Source organism: Schistocerca gregaria, chromosome 1 (assembly GCF_023897955.1).
Source record: "Schistocerca gregaria isolate iqSchGreg1 chromosome 1, iqSchGreg1.2, whole genome shotgun sequence".
NCBI lineage: Eukaryota > Metazoa > Arthropoda > Insecta > Orthoptera > Acrididae > Schistocerca > Schistocerca gregaria.
Window position 1 is genome coordinate 220,378,904 of NC_064920.1, and position 23,263 is coordinate 220,402,166.

Consider the following 23,263-nt stretch of genomic DNA (forward strand, 5'->3'; position numbering starts at 1 on the left):
CTGCTCTTTTTAAAGGAGCAGTGTGTACTGGAGTGGCGAGAGGTATAAGAACTACAGAGCAGATCCGGGCAATAAATACACTGACAGTTCATTCCTCACACATTCAAACATTGTGTTCCATAAGTAAGATTGTGAGGGTGAATCATTGCTGATGGGGAATGAGTTAACTTCCATACTTAGTAGTGTTAGTAATTTGTATTTGAACGTTTCAAGAGTCCTTGCAGGACCTTATATTTCAGGCAGTCCTAAGAAATACAAATTAAGTAAAGCATTTTTTTTTACAGTTGGCTTTATTCATGATATTTTTATCATAACATCAGATACAAAAAATAACAATGAAAACACACACAACAAAGCAGTCTGCCTACAAACTTTACAGATTTAAAGTTGCAACAAAAGATTTTGCCATAGACTTCAGCTTCTCCTTTGTTAAAGGGCACTTCGAATACACATTTATGCAATCTTTTCCAGTCTTAGCATTATTTATTGCTTCTTGAAATGGAGTGCCTTCCACAAAGCCTTCCAGCCATTTGTTACTGAAAATAAATTTTAAATAAGACATTATTAATATAGTTTTCCCTTTCAATAGTTCATAGGTTGCATAGGGAGAATTAATTCAAGTAGGGTAGGAAAAAATATGATTATTATTAAAGATTGAACTATGTAGTGCACAAAGAACATACACTTTATTGTTGGAGAGTAGTTAGTGGTTATATTGCTGAAAACTTGAACAGTATCCAGTGTTCTTAACATACTAATACAGCTGAAGTCTACTGACTCAATAGTCAGTTGTCACAGATGAGAGAAGTAGACGTCAGCTGTGCGCTGTCATGCATTGCTGTGGTTCAGTCTGGTTAAATGAAAAGAGAAAGCACACACTTCTAATATGTATGGGAATTAACAGTGTTATGAAAAGGAAAGTTACCAATCGCCATATAGTGGAGATGCTGAGTCACAGACAATGTCTGCTTGTGTCTGTGTATGTGCGGATGGATATGTGTGTGTGTGCGAGTGTACACCTGTCCTTTTCCCCCCTAAGGTAAGTCTTTCCGCTCCCGGGATTGGAATGACTCCTTACCCTCTCCCTTAAAACCCACATCCTTTCGTCTTTCCCTCTCCTTCCCTCTTTCCTGAAGAAGGCTAGATATTCTGTGTGTGTGTTTGTGTGTTTTATTTATTGTGCCTGTCTACCGGCGCTTTCCCGCTTGGTAAGTCTTGGAATCTTTGTTTTTAATATATTTTTCCCATGTGGAAGTTTCCTTCTAATATATATATATATATATATATATATATATATATATATATATATATATATATATATATATATATATATATATATATAGATTTTGCAAAACTACACCACTAAAAAAAATTAGAAACATAACTCCCTTTATATTCAGGAACAATAAACTAGTATCGCTGCATGAAGATATGTTAGGGACTTTAAATAGGGGTTAAATAACAGCAAATTGACTACATTAGGGCTATCAAAATTGCAACAGAAAAGTTGCAACAATTATAATTAAAATCAGGACATATGTTTTGTGACAGAGGAGCAGATCAGAGAGGAAATTCAAGTGCAGACTTTTATTGCAAAAATGAAATAATGTTAGTCTGTTAAGGGATTTCAAACAAAATAGAAAGGTATGTTTTAAAAATAAACAAAACATATTCAATCGAAAATTTTAATCAATTGTAGTAGAATTTGTCAAGAAAAAAGGTTTGTCCTTACCTCATTCTTCCAGTTGAAAACAAATAGAAAATTGATTTTTTAAAACTGATTATTCCGTCAAACATCAGAAGACTGCACAGGTTGTGACACTTGTACCAATTTTCAATGAAAGTGATCCCTTAAAGCATAAGATACTGTGAGAAATTAGATACTATGTGGGAATGAAACAATTTCTTTGGCATAAATGTAGATTATAAGAAATAATTTAATAATTGGTTGGTGGGTGTATCAGTTTAAAGCAAGCAACAAGTAGAGCATCTAGGAAAAGGTAGATTACATGGACATAGTGAAAAGGGGAATTAAAAAAAAAAAAAAAGTTGTTTGGCCATCAACGAAGCTGCAGTTATGAATATGACAAAAGGAAAGAAATCTGCAATGGAAATAGGCAAATAGTAGGAAGAACACAGCAATTGGAACATGAGATAATATGATAAAAAGAACTATTCACAAAATCTTCAAGAGCATGTGAGAAGTTACAACAAAAGTTTAATAGCCGAAGTAATGAAAATGATAAAAGAAAACCTAATGGAAATTGTGTGATTAATGAAGATGGCTTCAGATGCAATAACAGAAAGAAAATAGTTAAACTGACAGTGTAGCAATACAAAAGAAACTTACTTCATTGCGTACAGGAAAACTGCAGAGGAAAGCAATTCTCAAAGACAAATGGTGCTGTAATCATTTCGCTTCACAAGAAAGTGGACAGACAATAAATACTCTACAGACATTTCAGCCACCTCCACAATGCACAAGATATTCACTAAAATGAGTATGAATTACAACTTTGCCTAGTATTCATATAATTTAAAAAGCTGTTGACTCAATTTCAACAAAATGAGAAACAAGACATTAATTCAACCAATGTTAGTGTACTGATGGATATATAATTTCAGCACTTCAATTAGACTTCATAAGGATAGTGAGTAATTCACTGTCAACAAAATGAGTCTCAGCATTCCTGGGGAAAATCTTTAGATTCCTAAACTCGTAAAAAGAAGAAGAAATAAGTTGTAAATGGAATACACCTGAATCACTTTTGTCTTACTGATGATGACGTATAGCCTTGCCTCTAGTGCAAATAAACCTTTATGGTGGAGGGAAGAACTGAACACAGTAGTTTGAAAGTAACTCTGAATAACCATTACAGTAACATGTAATCCTCACATAGGAAATTGGTAGAAATAAAGAGAGAAAACATACGTAGCACTCTTGGGGAAATTAGTGTTTTCAAACTAATGGAAAATTACAATTAGTGTGTAGAATTACCAGTTTTGACACAGCAATAAAACATGAATTTTTAGTCTGAAAACTGTTTGAGAACTGAGGGTCTCTCAATGAGAAATGGAGAGGTGCATATTGAAAATTTCTGGAAGAGAGAGGGAAGAAACCACAAACTGATAAGACAACTGACGTGCAACCTCACTGAAAATGAAATATGGGTGGGCAGAGCATGAAGCCAGATAAATGTACCACGAAATTCCTTGGCTTGTTTTTTAAAGGATAAGAACAAGTTCGCAGGAGCAACTTGTATAAGTGTAGCTAAATACTGTGACACAGGGAAGAAGCTGTAGCACGAATGATTGTCAGATGCTTTGTTTACATTAGCCATCAAAGAGTTAGCACCACAGCTGTCAGAGATGCGGGGTTATGTGCAGTACGATATTCCATGAATGTTACAGAGAACATTACTTTCTTGGCAATGACAGATACTTCTTACAAACATTAGGTTAGTGCCAGAGTGTTGGTTTCGGTGGCAGTTCTCATGAAGAGTTACTCTCAGTCCCACTGAGCACACCGTTTCAGTAAGTCTTGTGCCCATGTCAGTCCAACATACTTGGTATTTCATGTTGCACAAAGTTCTTATCAATAAGTCCGCACCTGACTTATGGGTACGGCTGCAATCCACTGCTGCAAATTCACACTAAAGCTACCTCATGCGTTGCCGCCACTACGAAAAGGAACAAATGCATGCAACCCTGTGAACATGCCTACTGTCATCATGGATAATGGAATTGGGCACATTATATCATGGTGATGATTTATATGGAAGGAAACCCAACAAACACATTGATGCTAACCTAATAGTTCTTGTCTTATATAGTCTTCTGTATTTATTGGTGAATAAATTCCATTCTTCCTTGGTACACTGAAATTCATATTCCATACAGTTGGTAGAGCATCTCGAATGTGCAGTTACAGTTGTTCAGATGGCTAACTCCTAGTTGCACCTATATTGGAGTGACCCCGACATGTTCTCGGTGTGTGTGTTCAGTCTATGTTAGCAGAAGAAGATGACTAACTTTCAGGTGCAATGGAAGAATCTTCACTAAATGCAAAACACACTGGCCGCAGAAGTGCCCTCAGTATTGCGACTCACTGAGAGATTGCCTTCATTCCAACCTCATAATCCTACATTATGCTTTGTATTAGTAGAAGCAAGCTTTCATTACACCAGAATAACAACAGACTCGACTAAATTTGAATTGGTGCTGAGCCAGCTGGATTGTTTTTACATGGCTGAAGTCAAAGATGCAATAACTGTGCCTCTGAGTGAGAGATATACGACAAATTCAAGTCCAAATTAATTCCCAGGGTTTCCACCTCACACAAAAAGCGTGTGCTGAAGCACTATAGCAAGCATTTATCAGTGACAGAAAAATATCACAGTAACTTAGGCACTTATGCAGGAAAGTTAATCCAGATACTTTGCCTGATACCTTACTAACTATACTGTGGAGTAGCTGTCTTCCCACCCAGGTGAAAGCTGTAATAGTGTGTCAGAAGCTGTTGCAACAATGCCAACTTCAATGAATGCAGTCGCAGTACTGCACAACATTGCTTTGTCATCAGTGGCAACCTGGGCACATTACAATGGCCTCACAGTTAAGGTTAATGCTGTGGCTAACCAGATTAGTGAGTTGCTACATCAATGAGCTCTAGCAACAACAGCGGATACAGTTGTTAGAGATTGTGTAGTCATTCCTCTATGAACTCCTTGGCCCTGAGTGGTGCAGAGCAGCCACCTTCTCTTTGCTAGTATTGAAGGAAGTTGGGAGATCGTACACACACGTGCACCTCACTTTGTGCTCACCCAACTGCCAGTGGCTGTTGGACGTAGGAGCATTCAGTTGCTGATAACATCCTCAGCATCTCCTCATCAGGGATTAGAAGATGGGACAAAAGTTTCTTTTGGACACTGGTTCAGATTTGTGTACACCATGTGTCCCAGTTCTGTTGGGATGGGTTGTGTGAAATTCCAAACTGCAGTGGTCTCTTGTGGCGAACTGTGGCATTACGACCCTTGAAGCTTCAACAACAGCCATGTAGAGGGTCTTAGCAGTGTCCTAGTCATTAATGTAACAGTATGTGTATGACACTTATTGGAAAATAATGGTGGAGCAGTGAGGCAACACCAGGTTTTACAAGTCCTCCATCATTTTTGGGCAAGAATTTGTCGAGGTCGATCTGAACATCAAGAGGCAGGTTCCTGGTTGCTCCTTGACAACGCCCCAGCCACAAAGCAAAGATTGTTTTGGCAGCAAATAAATCACAGTCCTGGATCACTTGGCGGATCTGGTTGTCCCGCAAATTGAAGTTGGCAATGGAAGGACACTGTTACAACACAATTAAAGGCATCCAAAAAAAATTGTACTGCAGTACTCAATGTAATTCGAAGAAAAAGTAGTGACAGTTGGAAAACACTTTTAAAACGGCTTCATCTGTGTATTTATTCAGGGGGAAACTATTTTGAATAAATGCAGCGATTTTGTGAATATAATTCATTACTTTTATTTTTCATAGTTACAATCCTAACAGAACTGGGACACGCTGTGTATTTATCCATGTACCTTAACTTCCTTCTGCATCTCTGCAGCAAACAATTCATCCACACTAACTTACGGCACTCACCGTATTGAGCTGGACTTGGGACTGCACAATGCGTTCTCCTGAAATTTTACCATCGCTGACATCACAGAACCCACAATTGGACCAGACTTCTTGCTCCATTATCATTCCTACTGGATGTGGCAAATGCAGGATTCATCGGCAGCATCATAACTGCCAGAATCCAATGCAGTGCAGTGATACACAGTGCCAAAATGGAAATGAGCATACAGCATTGTGGGCTGGGAGTCCCCCATTTGGGGAAGTTCGGCTGCTGAGGACAAGTACTTATTGTATTCAACCACATTGGCTGATTTGTGCATTGGAGATGGGGATGAAATGATGATGAGGACAACACAACATCCAGTCCCTGAGCGGAGAAAATCTCCTGCCCCAGCCGGGAATCGAACCCGGGCCTCTTGGCGTGGGATTCCACCGCACTGATCACGCAGCTAAGAAGAAGTTTTGTGAATATTGCCGAGAACTTCATTGTATGCTGCTCCCACTCCTTGCTCACTCAAAGCTTGGAGGACAACTATATGGCTAATGGAGTCAAACAACTTTTCAGTATCAACAAAGGCAATGTAGAGAGGCAGTTGGTATTCATTTTCTCTGCTTATGACTTCACTAATAGTCAGAATGTGGTCAGTGGTGCTAAATTTGCTTCAGAATCCTGCTTGTTCTATAGGTTGGGCTGAGTCTAGGATTGCACTAATTCGATTTAACAGGATCTTTGTGAAAATTTTGTACAAAATTGAGAGCAAGCTGATAAGATGATAGTTTTTGATGTTGTGGATACTTCCTTTCTTGTGTATCAATATAATCTTTGCCTTGTTCCATGATAGTGGGATTGAAGCATAGTGCAGGCAGGAAGAAATTCTTTTGCCAAGTCATTTATTGTTACCTCTCCTGCCAGTTTCAGGATGTCAACACTGAGCTCATCGTCACCCGGCACTGTTCCTCCTTCATGCTATCTAGAGCGCACTTAACTTCCGATAGGAGTATATCTGGAACACTAGGTACATCATTTAATTTAGATACACTCAAATTTTCCCTTGGTTTGCTATACAAATTGCTATAAAAGTCTCTGATGAACTTCAAAACCTCCTCCTTTTCAGTGATTCATCTGACATTTCCATCAAGTGCGACAATCTGCTTTTTACCAATTATGAGTTTGTTTAAACTTGACTTGTTCTCTAAGCCTGCTCGTAAGGTGACCTCACTGAATTTCTGTATGTCAGTTTTCATTTCTCGTTGCACTACCTAACATAGTTCGGAATACACTACCACATCACGATCGGTTTGGAGTTTCATTTCTCTCCTCTGTTGTAAAAGTTTTTCAGTTTTGGCACTGAATTTCTTTGGTTGTTTATTCTTTTGGCATAGGCCACCAACTTCTCGTGCACTTGAAACAGTCATTTCCACCAAATCTCCATCTTTACTTTGGAGGACTTCTTGGAATTTCAACAAATGTTCTTCCAGGTTTTTGAGGTTGATTACACTTCTCTTCCCTTTCATAAGTTTATTCCTTTCATCTCTCACATTGAGTTCGTCCCTTGCTCTCACGAGACGGTGATCACTGCCAGTGTTGAACTGATTTAGCACCGATATGTATTTTACAATCTGTGGAATGTTTGACAGAATAAAGTCTATCTCATTTTAACACTGAAATTTGGGATCCTCCAAGTCCATTTTCGATCAGGGTGCTTCTTAAAGAACGTATTTATGATGGACATTTTGGTGTACTCAGCGAACTGGACTAATCTCTCACCTCTACCGTTTCCATCATCAATCCCATAGTTGCCCATTACTGTGTCATCTTGTTTCTTGATGCCAACTTTTGCATTAAAATTGCCAATAACCAGCTGGAAGTGACAGTTGCTACCTTTTTTACAGGTGCTATCCAGGCTTTCATAAAAAGATTCAATTTCTTCACCAGGGTGGCTTGAGGTGGGAGCATACACCTGAAAAATCTGTATTTTATGCCTATTTGACACCTTAAGGACCATTCGAGCTATCCTGCTGGAATTTCTTCTAAGACATATATTCTACCAGCGATATTCTTGTTAATTAAGAAGCCAACTCCATTGAGTTTTCCTTCCAGGTCGCCACAAAAGTAGAACAAGTTGCCAGAGTGCAAATGGAGACAGTCTTCCCCTTTTTGGCGTACTTCGCTTAAACCAACAATACTTCAACTGATTTTTGTAAGCTCTTTCTTGATCTTTTCTAGTCTGTCGTTGCCTATTACGGAGCAACAGTTGTATGTACAGACTCCAGAGTGGTGTCCCCCCCCCCCCCCCCCCAATTTGTTAACAGTGAACATCATGAGACGTAGTTTTCTGTACAAAAATTTCTTATGAATGTGATGCTGAACAAAATACACCAATGAGCCAAAACATTATGACCACCTGTTTAATAGGGTGTTGTTCCAGTTTTCACACGCAGTACAACAGGGATTCTGCTTTGCATGGATTCTACAAGTCCTTGGCAGGATTCCAGAAATATGTAGCACCAGGTGTATATGCACTGGACAAGCGATTCCCACAAATTACAGGGTGGTTGTTTATGGGCATGAAGGTGGCACCCCCTAATATGTCTTCCAATGGGTACAGGTCAGGAACATTTGCTGGCCAAGACATCAATGTCAGTTAATGCCCCTCAAACCACTGTAGCATGATTCTGACCTTGCAAAATGGACAGTTATCCTGCTGTAAGGTGTAATCATCATAGGGAGACTTCAATTATGACGCTATGCAGGTGGTCTGCAATAATGTTCACATAGTTCACTGCTGTTATGATGCTTTGACTATCATGTAGATCCCATGAAAGCTCAACTCAGTATACCTCATAGTATAATTCTGCCCTCACTTCGCTGCATCTTTGGCGTGATGCATGTTTCTTACAGCCATTTGCCTGGATGACAGCATTTAAGGACCCAACCATTGACCTGGTGTAACAAAAAATGTGATTCATTTGACAGGCAACACATTTCTATTGATCCATGGTGAAAACTTAGTGGTACTGTGCCCAATCCAATCATAACTGACGAAGTCATTGGGTCAACAGAGTAACACGTAGGGGTCATGTGATATGGAGCTCCATGTTCAACAATGACTTTTGAACAGTGTGCTCTAAAACACTTGTGCCTGCATTGGCACTGTACTCTGTCAGATCTGCCACAGATCATTGTCTATTGGGGATTACACAGTGAGTGATCCTCTGTCCTCTACGTTTTGTGATGAGACGTGGTCAACCAGTAGAACATGGCCTACTCATTATTTCACCATTCTTCAACCACTTTCCACAGGTGTTCACGACAGTAGTACAGCAACAGGTAAAGAGCTTGCTGTTTCAGAAATTCTCGTTTCCACCCACAGCACCACAACAATGTGCACTTCGTCAATATCAAAAATGGTTCAAATGGCTCTGAGCACTATGGGACTTAACTTCTGAGGTCTTCAGTCCCCTAGAACTTAGAACTACTTAAACCTAACTAACCTAAGGACATCACACACATCCATGCCCGAGGCAGGATTCGAACCTGCGACCATAGCGGTCGCGCGGTTCCAGACTGTAACGCCTAGAACCGCTCGGCCACCCTGGCTGGCTCATCAATATCCCTTATATCAGAGGATTTACACATTTGCAGCCTGTATCTTTGCTGTAATGTCTGCCCATTCGTCTCTCCTCTGCTTACATTCTTTCCTTACAGTGTCACACACACACAACACTACCAGGAGGCATTCCACCTCACAGTAGGCAGTGGCCGCGATGTTCTGGCTTATCACTGTATGAATGAAGTAGAAGCCTTTCTCTGTTAGTACATAATAACATGATAAACAGGCAAAGAGTGTCAACACTCTCCACTGTTCCTCGTTAAAAGATGTGGCAAACATTACGTCAGCACAGTTTCATGCTTTACATTACTGGACGCAAAACTTCGTAGTACACTTTGCAGTAAATATTTGGTGCAGCATGACATATAATTGCTTAATGTGACCTGTTATCTTTCAGAATTATATTACATTTTAAAGGAGTTGTCAGTATATTTGGAATAGATTCTACTTTCTACAAGATGGAAGTATGCTGTCAACGTGACAGCGTCTGCAGTTGCCATTTCCAGTGTAACTGTCATCTTGTTTTGAATACAAATTTACAAATTTCAAAGGAACCATGTACATCATCTTGATCTACAAACTTTTTTGCTGTTATTCAGTAAAGTTTCTGTTTCATTACATGCATTTCCCCCCTCCATGTGGTTAAATGGCACTGATGCATTGCTTTCTGGACGCCTTCTTGTGTTTCATAGCATTTGCCTTTCAGCTGTTCTTCCACAGAATCAGGAATATGATCTCCAAATGTTGCCAAGTCAGAACAATAGGGAAGGTGTGAAAGACTTTCCCATACAAATATTCTGATTCTCTCCACAGTGACAGGGGCAGTGTGAGACCAGGTGTTACCATGGTGCATGGTGTTCATAGTGCAATGCACAACAGAGCTCCGAGACAGGAGAATCCAAATGATGCCATTACATACTCAAGTGTTGTTATTCAGTCACATAATTATGGAACCACCTTTCCTTTCCTATCAGATTCTTGTTGTTGTGGTCTTCAGTCCAGAGACTGGTTTGATGCAGCTCTCCATGCTACTCTATCCTGTGCAAGCTTCTTCATCTCTGAGTAACTACTGCAACCTACATCCTTCTGAATCTGCTAAGTGTATTCATCTCTTGGTCTCCCTCTATGATTTTTATCATCCACACTTCCCTCTTATACTAAATTGGTGATCCCTTGAAGCCTCAGAACATGTCCTACCAACCAATCCCTTCTTTTAGTCAGATTGTGCCACAAATTCCTCTTCTCCACAATTCTATTAACCCACCTCCTCTTTAGTTATGTAATCTACTCATCTAATCTTCAGCATTCTTCTGTAGCACCATATTTTGAAAGCTTGTATTCTTTTCTTGTCTAAACTATTTATCGTCCACATTTCACTGCCATACATGGCCACACTCCATGCAAGTACTTACACTAAAGACTTCCTAACATTTAAATCTATACTTCATGTTAACAAATTTCTCTTCTTCAGAAACGCTTTCCTTGCCAATGCCAGTCTACATTTTATATCCTCTCTACTTCGATCATCATCAGTTATTTTGCTCCCCAGATAGCAAACCTTGTCTACTATCTTAAGTGTCTCTTTTCCTAAACTAATTCCCTCAGCATCACCTGATTTAATTCGACTACACTCCATTATCCTCGTTTTGCTTTTGTTGATGTTCTTCTTATATCCACCTTTCAAGACACTGTCTATTCTATTCAACTCCTCTTGCAGATCCTTTGCTGTCTCTGACAGAATTACAATGTCTCAGCAAACCTCACAGTTTTTATTTCTTCTCTTTGGATTTTAATTCCTAGTCCAAATCTTTCTTTTGTTTCCTTTACTGCTAGCTCAATATTCAGATTGAATAACATCGGGGATAGGCTACAGCTCTGTTTCACTCCTTTCCCAACCACTGCTTCCCTTTCATGCTCCTCGACTCTTATAATTGCCATCTGGTTTTTGTTCAAATTGTAAATAGCCTTTTGCTCTCTGTATTTCACTTCTGCCATCTTCAGAATTTGAAAGAGGGTATTCCAATCAACATTGTCAAAAGCTTTCTCTAAGTCTACAAATGCTAGAAACGTAGGTTTGTCTTTCCTTAATCTATCTTCTAAGATAAGTCGTATGGTCATTATTGCCTCATGTGTTCCAACATTTCTATGAAATCCAAACTGATCTTCCATGAGGTTGGCTTCTACCAGTTTTTCTATTCATCTCTAAGGAATTCACATTAGTATTTTGTAGCCATGACTTATTAAACTGATAATTTGTTAATTTTCACACCTGTCAGCATCTGCTTTCTTTGGGATTGGTATTATTATATTCTTCTTGAAAGTATGAAGGTATTTCGCCTGCCTCATAGATCTTGCTCATCAGATGGAAGAGTTATGTCATGGCTGGCTCTCCCAAAGCTATCAGTAGCTCTAACGAAGTATTGTCTACTCCCCGTGCCTTGTTTTGACTTAGGTCTTTCAGTGCTCTGTCAAATTCTTCACACAATATCATATCTCCCATTTCATCTTCATCTACATCCTCGTCCATTCCCATAATATTGCCCTCAAGTACATTGCCCTTGTATAAACCCCAAATATACTCCTTGCACCTTTCTGCTTTCCCTTCTTTGCTTAGAACTGGTTTTCCATCTGAGCTCTTGATATTTGTACAAGTGGGTCTTTTTTTTCCAAAGGTCTCTTGAATTTTCCTGTAGGCAGTATCTATCTTACCCCTGGTGATATATGTTTCTACACACTTACATTTGTCCTCTAGCCACCCTTACTTAGCCATTTTGCACTTTCTGTCGATCTCATTTTTGGGACGTTAGTACTTCTTTTTGCCTGTTTCATTTACTGCATTTTTATATTTTCTCCTTTCATCAATTAAATTCAAAACCTCTGCTGTTACCCAAGGATTTCTACTAGCCCTCGTCTTTTTACCTACTTGATCCTCTGCTGCCTTCACTATTTCATTCCTCAAAGCTACCCATTCTTCTTCTACTGTATTTCTTTCCCCCATTCCTTTCAATTGTTCCCTTATGCTCTCTCTGAAACTCTGTACAACCTCTGGTTCTTTCAGTTCATCCAGGTCCTATCTCCTTAAATTCCCGCCTTTTTGCAGTTTCTTCAGTTTTAATCTACAGTTCATAACCAATAGATTGTGGTCAGAGCCCACATCTGCCCCTGGAAATGTCGTACAATTTAAAATCTGGTTCCTAAATCTCTGTCTTACCATTATATAATCTAACTGAAACCTTCCAGTGTCTCCAGGCCTCTTCCATGTATAAAACCTCCTTTCACGATTCTAAAACCAAGTGTTAGGTATGATTAGGTTATGCTCTGTGCAAAATTCTACCAGGCGGCTTCCTCTTTCATTCCTTACCCCAGTCCACATTCACATACTACTTTCCCTGCTATTCCTTTTCCTATACTACTGAATTCTAGTCCCCCATGACTTAAATTTTTGTCACCCTTAACTATCTGAATAATTTCTTTTATCGCACCATACATTTCTTCAATCTCTGATCATCTGCAGAGCTAGTTGGCATATAAACTTGTACTACTGTGGTAGGCTTGGTCTTCATGTCTATTTTGGCTACAATAATGCATTCACTACGCTGTTCATAGTAGCTTATCCATGTTCCTATTTTTTTTATTCATTATTAAACCAACTCCTGCATTACCCCTATTTGATTTTGTATCCATAACCCTGTAGCCACCTGACTAGAAGTCTTGTTCCTCCTGTGGCCAAACTTCACTAATTCCCACTATCCATTTCCCTTTATAAATTTTCTAATCTTCCTGCCCGATTAAGGGTTCTGACATTCCATGCTCTGATCCGTAGAATACCAGTTTTCTTTCTCCTGATAATGACGTCCTCCTGAGAAGTCCCTTCCCAGAGATCTAAATGGGGGAGGGGGAGGGGGGGGCTATTTTACCTCCAGAATATTTTACCTAAGAGGACACCATCATCATTTAACCATACAGTAAAGCTGCATGCCATTGGAAAAAATTACAGTTGTAGTTTCCCCTTGCTTTCAGCCATTCGCAGTACCAGCACAGCAAGGCTGAACCTCCCGCATTCGACATAGCTAGTGTGCAAGTTGTAGTGAGGATACTGATATGGAGTGTGTTTTGTTTGAAAGAAGTGTACACACCATTTTCAGTGTGCTCCATGCCTTGGGTTGGTGAGCATCACGCATCTCTTGTGGAGGAATTTATGCGTGACACTGGTTCTGTGATTAGTAAAGGGAAGTGTTTTGGAGACGATTCAAACTTGGCTGACATGATCATGTCCCAGATAGAAAAACTATTCAGCTGTGGTTGTCAAACTTTAGAAAGACAGGTTCAGAACTGAGAAGAAAATCTACTGGCCATCCTCATACTGCAACAATGTCAGAAAATTTGGCACATGTGAGAGTGTCTTTGCAACAATCACCAATACATTCAGCACTTAAATGTGCACCTGCCCTGGGATTATCTGATAGGAGTGTAAGAAGAATTCTTCACTGAGAACTTCATATGCACCCCTTCAAAATGATGGTAACCAGGAATTAAGCAAAAGAGATTTTGAAACTCTCAGACTTGTGTGTGAGGAATTTCTTCAAAACATTCCACATGGCACTTTGTTTATTTCTTCGAGTGAGGCCAATTTCCACTTATCAGGAACTGTAAACAACAGAATTTCTGCTTTGGGGCCGCAGAAAAACCCTCATGAAATTCATCAGCAATCACTACACAGCCCTCATGTGACAGTTTGGTGCTCCGCTGGTGAATGCTTTGTGTGGGAACAGTATTTTTTCAAAGAAGGTGGCCACATGATAACAGTTAATTCAAACTGTTACTGTTACATGCTAGAGATCTTCCTCCAACCTAGGCTAAACCAGTTTATTACAGATCATGAAGATCAAGAAGTGTGATTCCTGCAAGTTGGAGCGACATCCCAAACCTCTCGGCGTTCTATGGAAATGTTGCATGAGCTGGTTCCTGGTCATCTTGTCTCTTTGCGAGGAGACATCACGTGTCCCTCAAAGTCGCCTGATTTATCACCTTGTGATTTTTTTCTTTGGGGAAACTTAAAGGCTCTAGTATACAAACATCATCCCACAACAATGCAAGCACTTAAAGAGACCATTACTCAAGAAGTAGCAGCCATTCCAAGAGAAATGAGATGAACATGGATGGAGAACTTTCATGATAGACTTTGTCAATGTGTCAACAATGGAGGATGTCTTAAGCAAATATAATTTTTAAAACCAAATAATCGAAAATGCCAAAGTATGTATTTTTCATAAATAAAAGTAATTTTTCTCTATCATATTTAATTTTTTTTCAACAATCTATTAAAATGAGGGAGATTTTATTGCTGGGCCCTGTATCATTATTGTATTATTGTCTTTGGTCTAATATTCATTAACAGGCTTTCAGTAATTTCATTGGCAACACAGTGTTGAGTGTTTCAAGTTTTGTTGCAATTCCTTTTATAGTGATATGTCTGTATTTTTTAATAAACTCATCAGCTGTTTTCGTTTCACAAACTGTGGAGGCAGTTCAAGGGGAATTGCTGTGAGGCTCATCTTGGACACTCATGATCTCATTTTTGAAGAGTTTCTCCCATCTCCTAATATTGCTGGTGCCCATGCACATATGAATCTCAGCAGCAGATTTTCCTCTTTAACAAGGAGTTCAACACCAGCACATTGGTGGAATGAAACATTTGCTGGTCATATTGACAGAAAATGACACCACAATATGAAAACACATAATGTAAGGTATCTAGATTACAAAAATGCAATCATTTTTATTACATTGTGGAACCGCAGCTGTAACAAAGGATTGCTCACAACCTTCAGTATCAGCCTCATACTGTCATCGCACTCCTCATATTGTTTGGCTATCAAAATCATTTGACCTCCATTTGACTTTCATTTAGGGAAATAGATGGAAAGCAAAGCCTAAAGGGAAAAAATAAACATTATATAGAAATACATAAGTTGGAACTTAAATAGTGGCAACACTGCTGTGGAGACACTATGCAATGGAATCTACTATTGCTGCTATCAGCAGCACACATTGTGTTCACACCTTATGCCGTGTCGTAGCACTGGATGAGACATCAGCCACATCTTATGAGTTAAAACTGAAACGCCAATCCAACGAATGGTGTTATTATGGGTCACTGCGAAAGTCGAAAGTGCGTCAGAGCCCCACTATGGTGAAAGCTATGGTGATTCTCGTGTACGATTGTGATGGTGTTATCCCAACGCATTACGTTCCTCCATGGCAGACCAACAGACCAGAACAGTATTACTGTCCGTTTTTGGAGCATAACCTGCAACCAGATTTGCGAAAGAAGCGGTGACACTTTCTGCACAACCCACCCATCATTTTGCATGACAATGAATGGGCACATAAAGCGCAAGCTGTGGCTGCTCTGTTCGGTTGACGGGACTGGGAAGTACTATACCATCCACCATACTCCCCGGACTTAAGTCCTTGTGACTTTGATTTGATTCTGAAGATGAAGGAACCACTTTGTGGCATTTGCTGCGGAACTGTTCCAGAGATTCGACAGGCAGAAGACCACTCTATTTGCACCATCTACAGAACAGGCTCTGATAACGGTATACTATGCTTTCCACATCACTGGCAACAGGTTCTAAATAAAACTGGTGACTACTTTGAAGAACAGTAACAGGTGCAAACATGTAACTCTTTTGTATCAGTTGTGAATAAATAGCTGCCGCTATTTAAGTTCCAACCCTCGTATTTATTTATGTACATCTGGCTCTTATCATTTACTTTTGTTCCAATGTATGCCATAATGTTTATGTACTATCACTGCAGTTACATCTTTATTTGTTTATCTTAATTTTAATCAGTTCTCTCTCAGTGCAAATAATAAGTAACTTAACATTAGCAATTTGTAAATTTCTGCTGTCACATTCACGTACATAATGAAATATCTCTGAAAGCTTGCATTTATTTTGAATACTGATGTCATCAAAATGTACATCATGACATTCTGAAAATAGTTTTGTATGCCTTAATGTCTTGAGGAAATATCCTTCCCAAACTTCTTATAGCATTCAACAGAGCTACATTACATTGAATAACATCCAGTTATGACTGCCAGCTACTTCAGTGTAATTATATGTAAAGTCATATTTGATCACAATGAAACAAAAGACTTTTACATATTTCTTCTTACTTTTCTTGAATGTTTTATCCTTACTCTATATTGTTGGATCTTACCTACACACGTTTTGTACCTGACAGCATGGCATTCTGCTGACAACAACCATAGTAGTATTAGATGTCACAAACGCATTGCCTCCGTCTCCAGTGCATCGAGTCTCATTCTTAGTTGAGAACAGAATCCTGTATCTGTGTACTGCTACTAGTTGTGTCAGATTTCTGGACATGTGATGTGTGGGTGTAAATCTAGTGTCTGATGTTGTGCAAATCTGCTTTACACCAGCAAGTCACAGTAAGATGTATGATTCACATAGTGCTGCGAAGAGGATCAAAAGTGATCCCTTCTATAGCCCACCTCAACCTCTCTCTCTCTCTCTCTCTCTCTCTCTCTCTCTCTCTCTCTCTCTCTCTCTCTCTCTCTCTCTCACACACACACACACACACACACACTGTCCAATCAGACAAGGACAGTTAACAGTCATGGCAAGGGTGGGATGCTGTAGAAAGTGGAGATGTATGGAATTGGACACAGGAGAAAAATGATGGAAGGAAGTCAGGAAATGTTGTTCCTACTGTGGAACACATACACATCTGGCTATTGAAATTGCAACAAATGTCGGTGTTCTAGTCATGCACCAATCTTATGTCACTAATAGGTATTACATGTATACCTAATACAGCTGATCTCAAAGAAGTTGCAGTAGTGAATAAATTTTGAATTGAATGTCAAATTGCCATGCAGTGTACAGCAGCTTTGTTATGCAAATCATTAGCAGTTGAGAGTAATAACACAAAGCAGGTAGGAGTAAGACTATTTATATTGCATGCATAACAAAAGATTATGCAGCATGTTTCTCATTCAGCAATGTTGTTTGTCAGTTGGGAGATTGTGTTATGCTTCGTGCACAAAGAAAAAACAGCTACCATCTCATGTCAGGATTCAACAGTGAAGGGTTCTGGCCAAGTGAGACTGTAGTTTATCATCCCATGATATTTCTGCTCATTTTGGTTGGGATCCCACACCTGCCGGGCAGATATGGAACTGATAGGTTCACGAGGGCCATATTCAACACCAAGCATGATCTTAACACTCTCACACAACTAGCATCTGAGACGACAGAAATATTGTTGCTCAACCATGCACGATCATACAGCCACGTCACTTTGAACCAGTAAACAGGCTTATCTGCAGTAAGACAAGTACCCATATAGACAATGTGATGATGTCTGGAGCACCAGGGACTGTCAGCACAGTGACCAATGTTGTAGCACAGAGAGACGCACCAACAGTGATGTGTACAATCACAGCACTGGCACAGAAGTGACACCTACTTCATTTTTTCAGCTAGGTACCAGTTCCATACACAGTATCACCATGGATGAATCCATGTGTGACGGCTCCGAGGAGAACAGATGTTGATAGATTGCTCTCATCCTCATATGGGCCTAACACAGGGCATGATTGTATAGCATGCCATCAGGTACACAACACCATCACCTGTGGTTTGCATAATGACTAAAGTGGTCTGCAGCCATTATATTATGGACCTGGTAATGCCAATGAGTGTGCCTTATCTTCAAGGATTCTGTGATATCATCTTTCAACAAGATAATTCACAACTGCATATTGCATTGTTGTCCTGACCTACTTCAAATCAGAGGGTGGTCAACTGTTGCTCTAACCAGTGCATCCTCCAGATCTCTCACTTCCCAGGAACAAGTGGTCAGAGGTTGCTGAAAAATGGTGTGCCAGTATTTGCCAGCCACTACGATTGATGAAATCTGATGTAAAGTTGAAGCAGCATGGAATGACATACTCGTATCTGTTATTCAAGCTCAGTGCTGGGCTAACCTTGAGCAATTGCTGCTGCCAGAGGTGCAAGATCTGTGTACTAAATGCTACGTTCTGTATCTGCAAATTTTGTTATATATTCTTCCTGCTATAGTGTAACATTGAGGCATGCATATTCAAATAAGACATATGTACACAGGCAGAAGATGGCACTGTGGTCAGCAACACTTATATTAGACAACAAGTGTCTGTCACAGTTGTTAGTCTGGTTACTGCTGCTAAAATGGCAGGTTATCAAGATTTAAGTTAGTTTCAACATGATGTTATAGTTGGCACATGAGCAATGGGACACAGCATGTCCGAGGTAGCAGTGAATAGGGATCTTCCCGTATGAACATTTCGCGAGTGTACCGTGAACATCAGGAATCCGGTAAAACATCGCTGTGGCCGGAAAAAGACCCTGCAAGAATGGGATCAACAATGAATGAAGAGAATCATTTAATGTGACAGAAGTGCAATCTTTCCACAAACTGCTGCAAATTTCAGTGCTGGGACATCAACAAATGTCAGCATACGAGCCATTAAAAAAACCATAATTGGTATCAGCTTTCGGAGCCGAAGGCCCACTCATGACTTGATGACTGCATGACACATAGCTTTACACTTTGCCTTGGCCCCTCAACTCTGACATTGGACTAATGCTGACTGGAAACATGTTGCCTGGTTGGATGAATCTCGTTTCAAATTGTATCAATCAGATGGACGTGTATGGGTATGGAGACAACCTCAAGAATCTATGGACCCTGCATGTCAGAAGGGGACTGTTCAACCTGATGGACACTCTGTGATGATGTGGGGCATGTGCAGTTGGAGTGATATGGGGCCCCTGGTACATCTAGACATGACTCTGACAGGTGACACGTGTATAAGCATCCTGTCTGATCACCTTCATCCATTCATGTCCATTGTGCATTATGACGGACTTGGACAATTCCAGCAGGACAATATGACACTTCACACATCCAGACTTGTTACGGAGTGGCTTCAGGGACAATCTTCTGAGTTTAAACACTTCGGCTGGCCACCAAACTCTCCAGACGTGGACATTATTGAGATATCTGAGATGCCTTGCAGCCTGCTGTCCAGAAGAGATCTCCACCCCCCCCCCCCCCCACCCCCCGCCCCTTGTACTCTTACGGATTTATGGACAGCAGATTTGTGATGTCAGTTCTCTCCAGCACTACTTAAGACATTAGTCGAGTCCATGCTATGTCATGGTACGATACTTCTGCATGCTAGTGGGGGCCCTACACAGGCTGGTTTACCAGTTGCAGTTTTATTGGTGAGCAGTGCAGATTATGCATGGGGGATTTCAGATGATTACATTGGAAAGCAAGGGAAGGAGGGGGAAGGGGGGAAAGGGCAGGAGAAATTTGGGGACGAAGTACCAGACAAAGTTGAGGATGTGGAATAGAGTAAAGAGATAATGAAGGATTACAATACACAAGCTACTTTGGAGTAGAAAAGCAACTGACAAAATGTGAATATTGTGGTATCATAGATCAATACCACTCTCACTGGCATCGCACAGTTGGCAATGGAAATGCACATTTCTGACAGATGCCAACAGTGATCACACATATTCTAGTGCATCCAATGGTGCATGCCTGTTGAACCACACCTTCAATGGCTCCAACTACATACACCATCTGGCACTGTAATATAGGATGGCCAGTGGCAGCTACACGGTGCAGCCTCAGTCACCGTCTTCAACAGCTCACTTGTGTATTAGTAGCGGTAGTTTAACACTGCACAATGCTCTTTAATAGCTGGACTTTATTCCTGTTTGTTCTTTCGTAAAGTTTCTTTACAACACTTGGAGGGAGCAATAAATCAAGTAAAACTTCTCTTTACTGTATTTACGCATTCACTAATCATTTCTACTACTGCCCAGCTTCCTTACAATGATAGCTGCTGCTCTACTCTGTGGCCCATCTCTCCTTTCTGTTGTGATTGAAGTAGTATACAAAAAATCTGATGTTGGACAGGAGGATAGAATAGATTGTCAGAGTACGAGGACTAGCAAAGACTGAAAAAATATTATGAACATTCAGAATGTACACATTTGATCTAATGGGAATCCATGTACTATCGTAGGGACAGCACATTAATGGATATTTTCCATTAATGTTTGAGCAGGTGTCATTAGTGTTCTGTTAACAGGGCAACATTTTCTACCTGGCCAATTCACTGGTCATGCATGTCTTTAATATCCTGCAACACAAGCTAATCACTATTTGGATGATGTTCCTTATGGTGAAAGTCTGCACACATGATACATGCATGGTGGTGAACCAGCACACTCTCATGTGACTGTTTGAGAATGCATGGCGCGAATCTTCATCAATAAGTATATCGGTCATGGTCCGGCTCTACTATTGCCTGCCAAGTTGAACCTGTTTTTTATATAGGGATATTTAAAAGCTATTGTGTATTCCAGCTATGTTGCTAGTGTCAATGAACTCTGGAATCACATAATGCGTGGTTGTCAGTGCATTCAGAACCAGCATGGGATTTTTGAACAATTACGGGCATCAACAAGGGGACATACTGGAGCCTGCTGTCACATGAACACTGGCCATGTGGAATACTTATTATAATGTGTTTGGGGACTCTGTTATAAGGTGTTGATGTACTCAGTCATGATACTCTACTATCGGGAAACCGTCCACCTCCATAGCTGAGTGGTCCATGCAGCTGACTGCCACACAGGAAGTCCAGGTTCAATTCCCAGTTGGGTCAGAGATTTTACCCACTCGAGGACTAGATATTGTGTTGTCCTCATTATTATTTCATCATCATCAACACACAAGTTGCCAAAATGGCATGAAATAAAAGCCTGGTACTGGGCGGCCAAACAACTCCAGATGGGGTCTCCTGTCTAATAATGCCATACAATCCCTACCCTCTGGCTTCTTCCCTTGTAACTGTTCCCAGTGTAAAACCTGTCCCATGCACCCTCACACCACCACCTACTCCAGTCCTGTAACCCGGAAGGTGTACACGATCAAAGGCAGAGCCACGTGTGAAAGCACCCACGTGATTTACCAACTGATCTGCCTACACTGTGAAGCTTTCTATGTGGGAATGACAAGCAAGAAACTGTCAATTTGCATGAACGGACACAGGCAGACAGTGTTTGTTGGTAATGAGGATCACCCTTTGGCTAAACATGTCTTGGTGCACGGCCAGCACACCTCGGCACAGTGTTACACCGTCCAGGTTATCTGGATACTTCCCACTAACACCAACCTATCAGAACTCCGGAGGTGGGAACTTTCCATTCAATATATCCTCTCTTCCTGTTACCCACCAGGCCTCAACCTCCGCTAATTTCGGATGGACATGTGTGTGTGTGTGTGTGTGTGTGTGTGTGCGTGCGTGAGTGTATACCTGTCCCTTTTTCCACTCCCGGGATTGGAATGACTCCTTATCCTCTCCCTTCAAACCCACATCCTTTCGTCTTTCCCTCTCCTACCCTCTTTCCTGATGAAGCAACTGTGGGTTGCGAGAGCTTGAATTTTGTGTGTGTGTTTGTGTCTCTATCAACATACCGATGCTTTCGTTTGGTAAGTTACATCATCTTTGTTTTTAGATATAATGCCATACAATCATTTCATTTCATCAAGGAAACCATTAGTTTATGAACCTATGTGTATTATAGTTTTTAGCTTGTTTCATTGTCATCTACTCATCCCTCACATTTGTACCTATAACAACCGCAAACCCTGTATAACAAATGACTTGCAAAGTATGAATGAGTATAGAAGAACTCTCCCCATTGTCAAACGTGCTCTACAACCTGACTGAAGAGACATGGGCCATTTGGATCCTCCCACTCAAGGCTAGATTCCCTGAATTCCAGAGACATGAACTTGCCCTCCAAAAAATCCTCTCATCCCAACACCCTTCTGGACTTTGTCCTCATTAACACACACACCCTCTCTCTTTCTCATTACCCCCCCCCCCCCCTTTTCCATCTTCATTCCTCTTCCTCCCCACTTCCTGTTTTTTTCTGCTTTGCTACCCTGTACTTCTTAATTTCACTATTCATTTTTCTTCCCCCCAAACTGTCTTTACCAATGACTGTGCCCTTATCATTTATGGAATGAAAGTGGCAGGTCATACAGACAATAGGTTGAGAGAAGCCCATCTGCAGTAAGGATGAGGCAGTCTTACCAAGTTACTACTTCTCACCCTCCACTGTATCTGATTCCTTCCCCTTCATCTTTGCCAGCCCTTATCCTTACTGGAGGTGGATTCCTCTTACCATGGGGTCTGAGTGACCTGCCTTTCATTATTTAACCTTCCCCACTCTACCACCTCCCTGCTCCAAAAGAAAGGACAATCTCATTATTTTTACTTTTGAATGTGTCTGTTGGCAATACTAAGTATTCTGCCATCTGAAGATAAATACCAATGTGGTATGATATGATTATTGTTTACGGCCGCTAGAAGATAAGTACTGACCAGAAATTCCATCTCTTATTTATTAGAAGTATCAGATGAACCTTTCTTTAATGACTGGATGGAACAATACACACAAACATAACACTGAATAAATAAAGTAATGCCAATAGAGATATGACAGATAAAGTGCACAGAAAGCATGTTGAAGTTTGCAGTTTAACTTTAAACTCACGTGGCAAATTTGTCACTGTTTTTGAATTAAGATGGTTAAAAAATTATGAACTTTTTAGAATGAAATATTTCAGTAAATGGATGTATACTGATGTTTATGACTAAGCAGACTCAGTTTTACTATCATACCTCACAATTCCATCAACGATTTTTTCAAAGCTGCCAGCATTCCCTTCTTTGATTTTAGATAGTGCATTATCAATGATCCAACATGTCACTCTCTGTGTGCAGACAGTTGAACTTATATTGTGCTGTTGCAGTACATCATCTATACGAGAAAATGCGTTGCTCTCGTAAGCAGCTTCTTCTTCACCTGCAATTTGTGTGGAAGGGATATGCATCATAATTATTCATGCTTCA

General features: G+C 40.3%; 1 protein-coding gene across 1 annotated transcript in view; it reads right to left on the reverse strand.

Annotated features, from left to right (window-relative positions):
* Positions 1–298: 298 nt before the first annotated feature.
* The window catches only part of LOC126337802 (uncharacterized), an 86,693-nt gene continuing 63,728 nt past the window's right edge, over positions 299–23,263 (reverse strand). Inside the window, exons 5-6 of the mRNA XM_050001499.1 lie at positions 23,033–23,216; positions 299–536 (exon numbers count right to left, since the gene is read on the reverse strand). Coding sequence (XP_049857456.1) covers positions 374–536; positions 23,033–23,216 — 347 coding nt within the window. The 3' untranslated portion in view covers positions 299–373. The remainder of the gene's footprint in view (positions 537–23,032; positions 23,217–23,263) is intronic.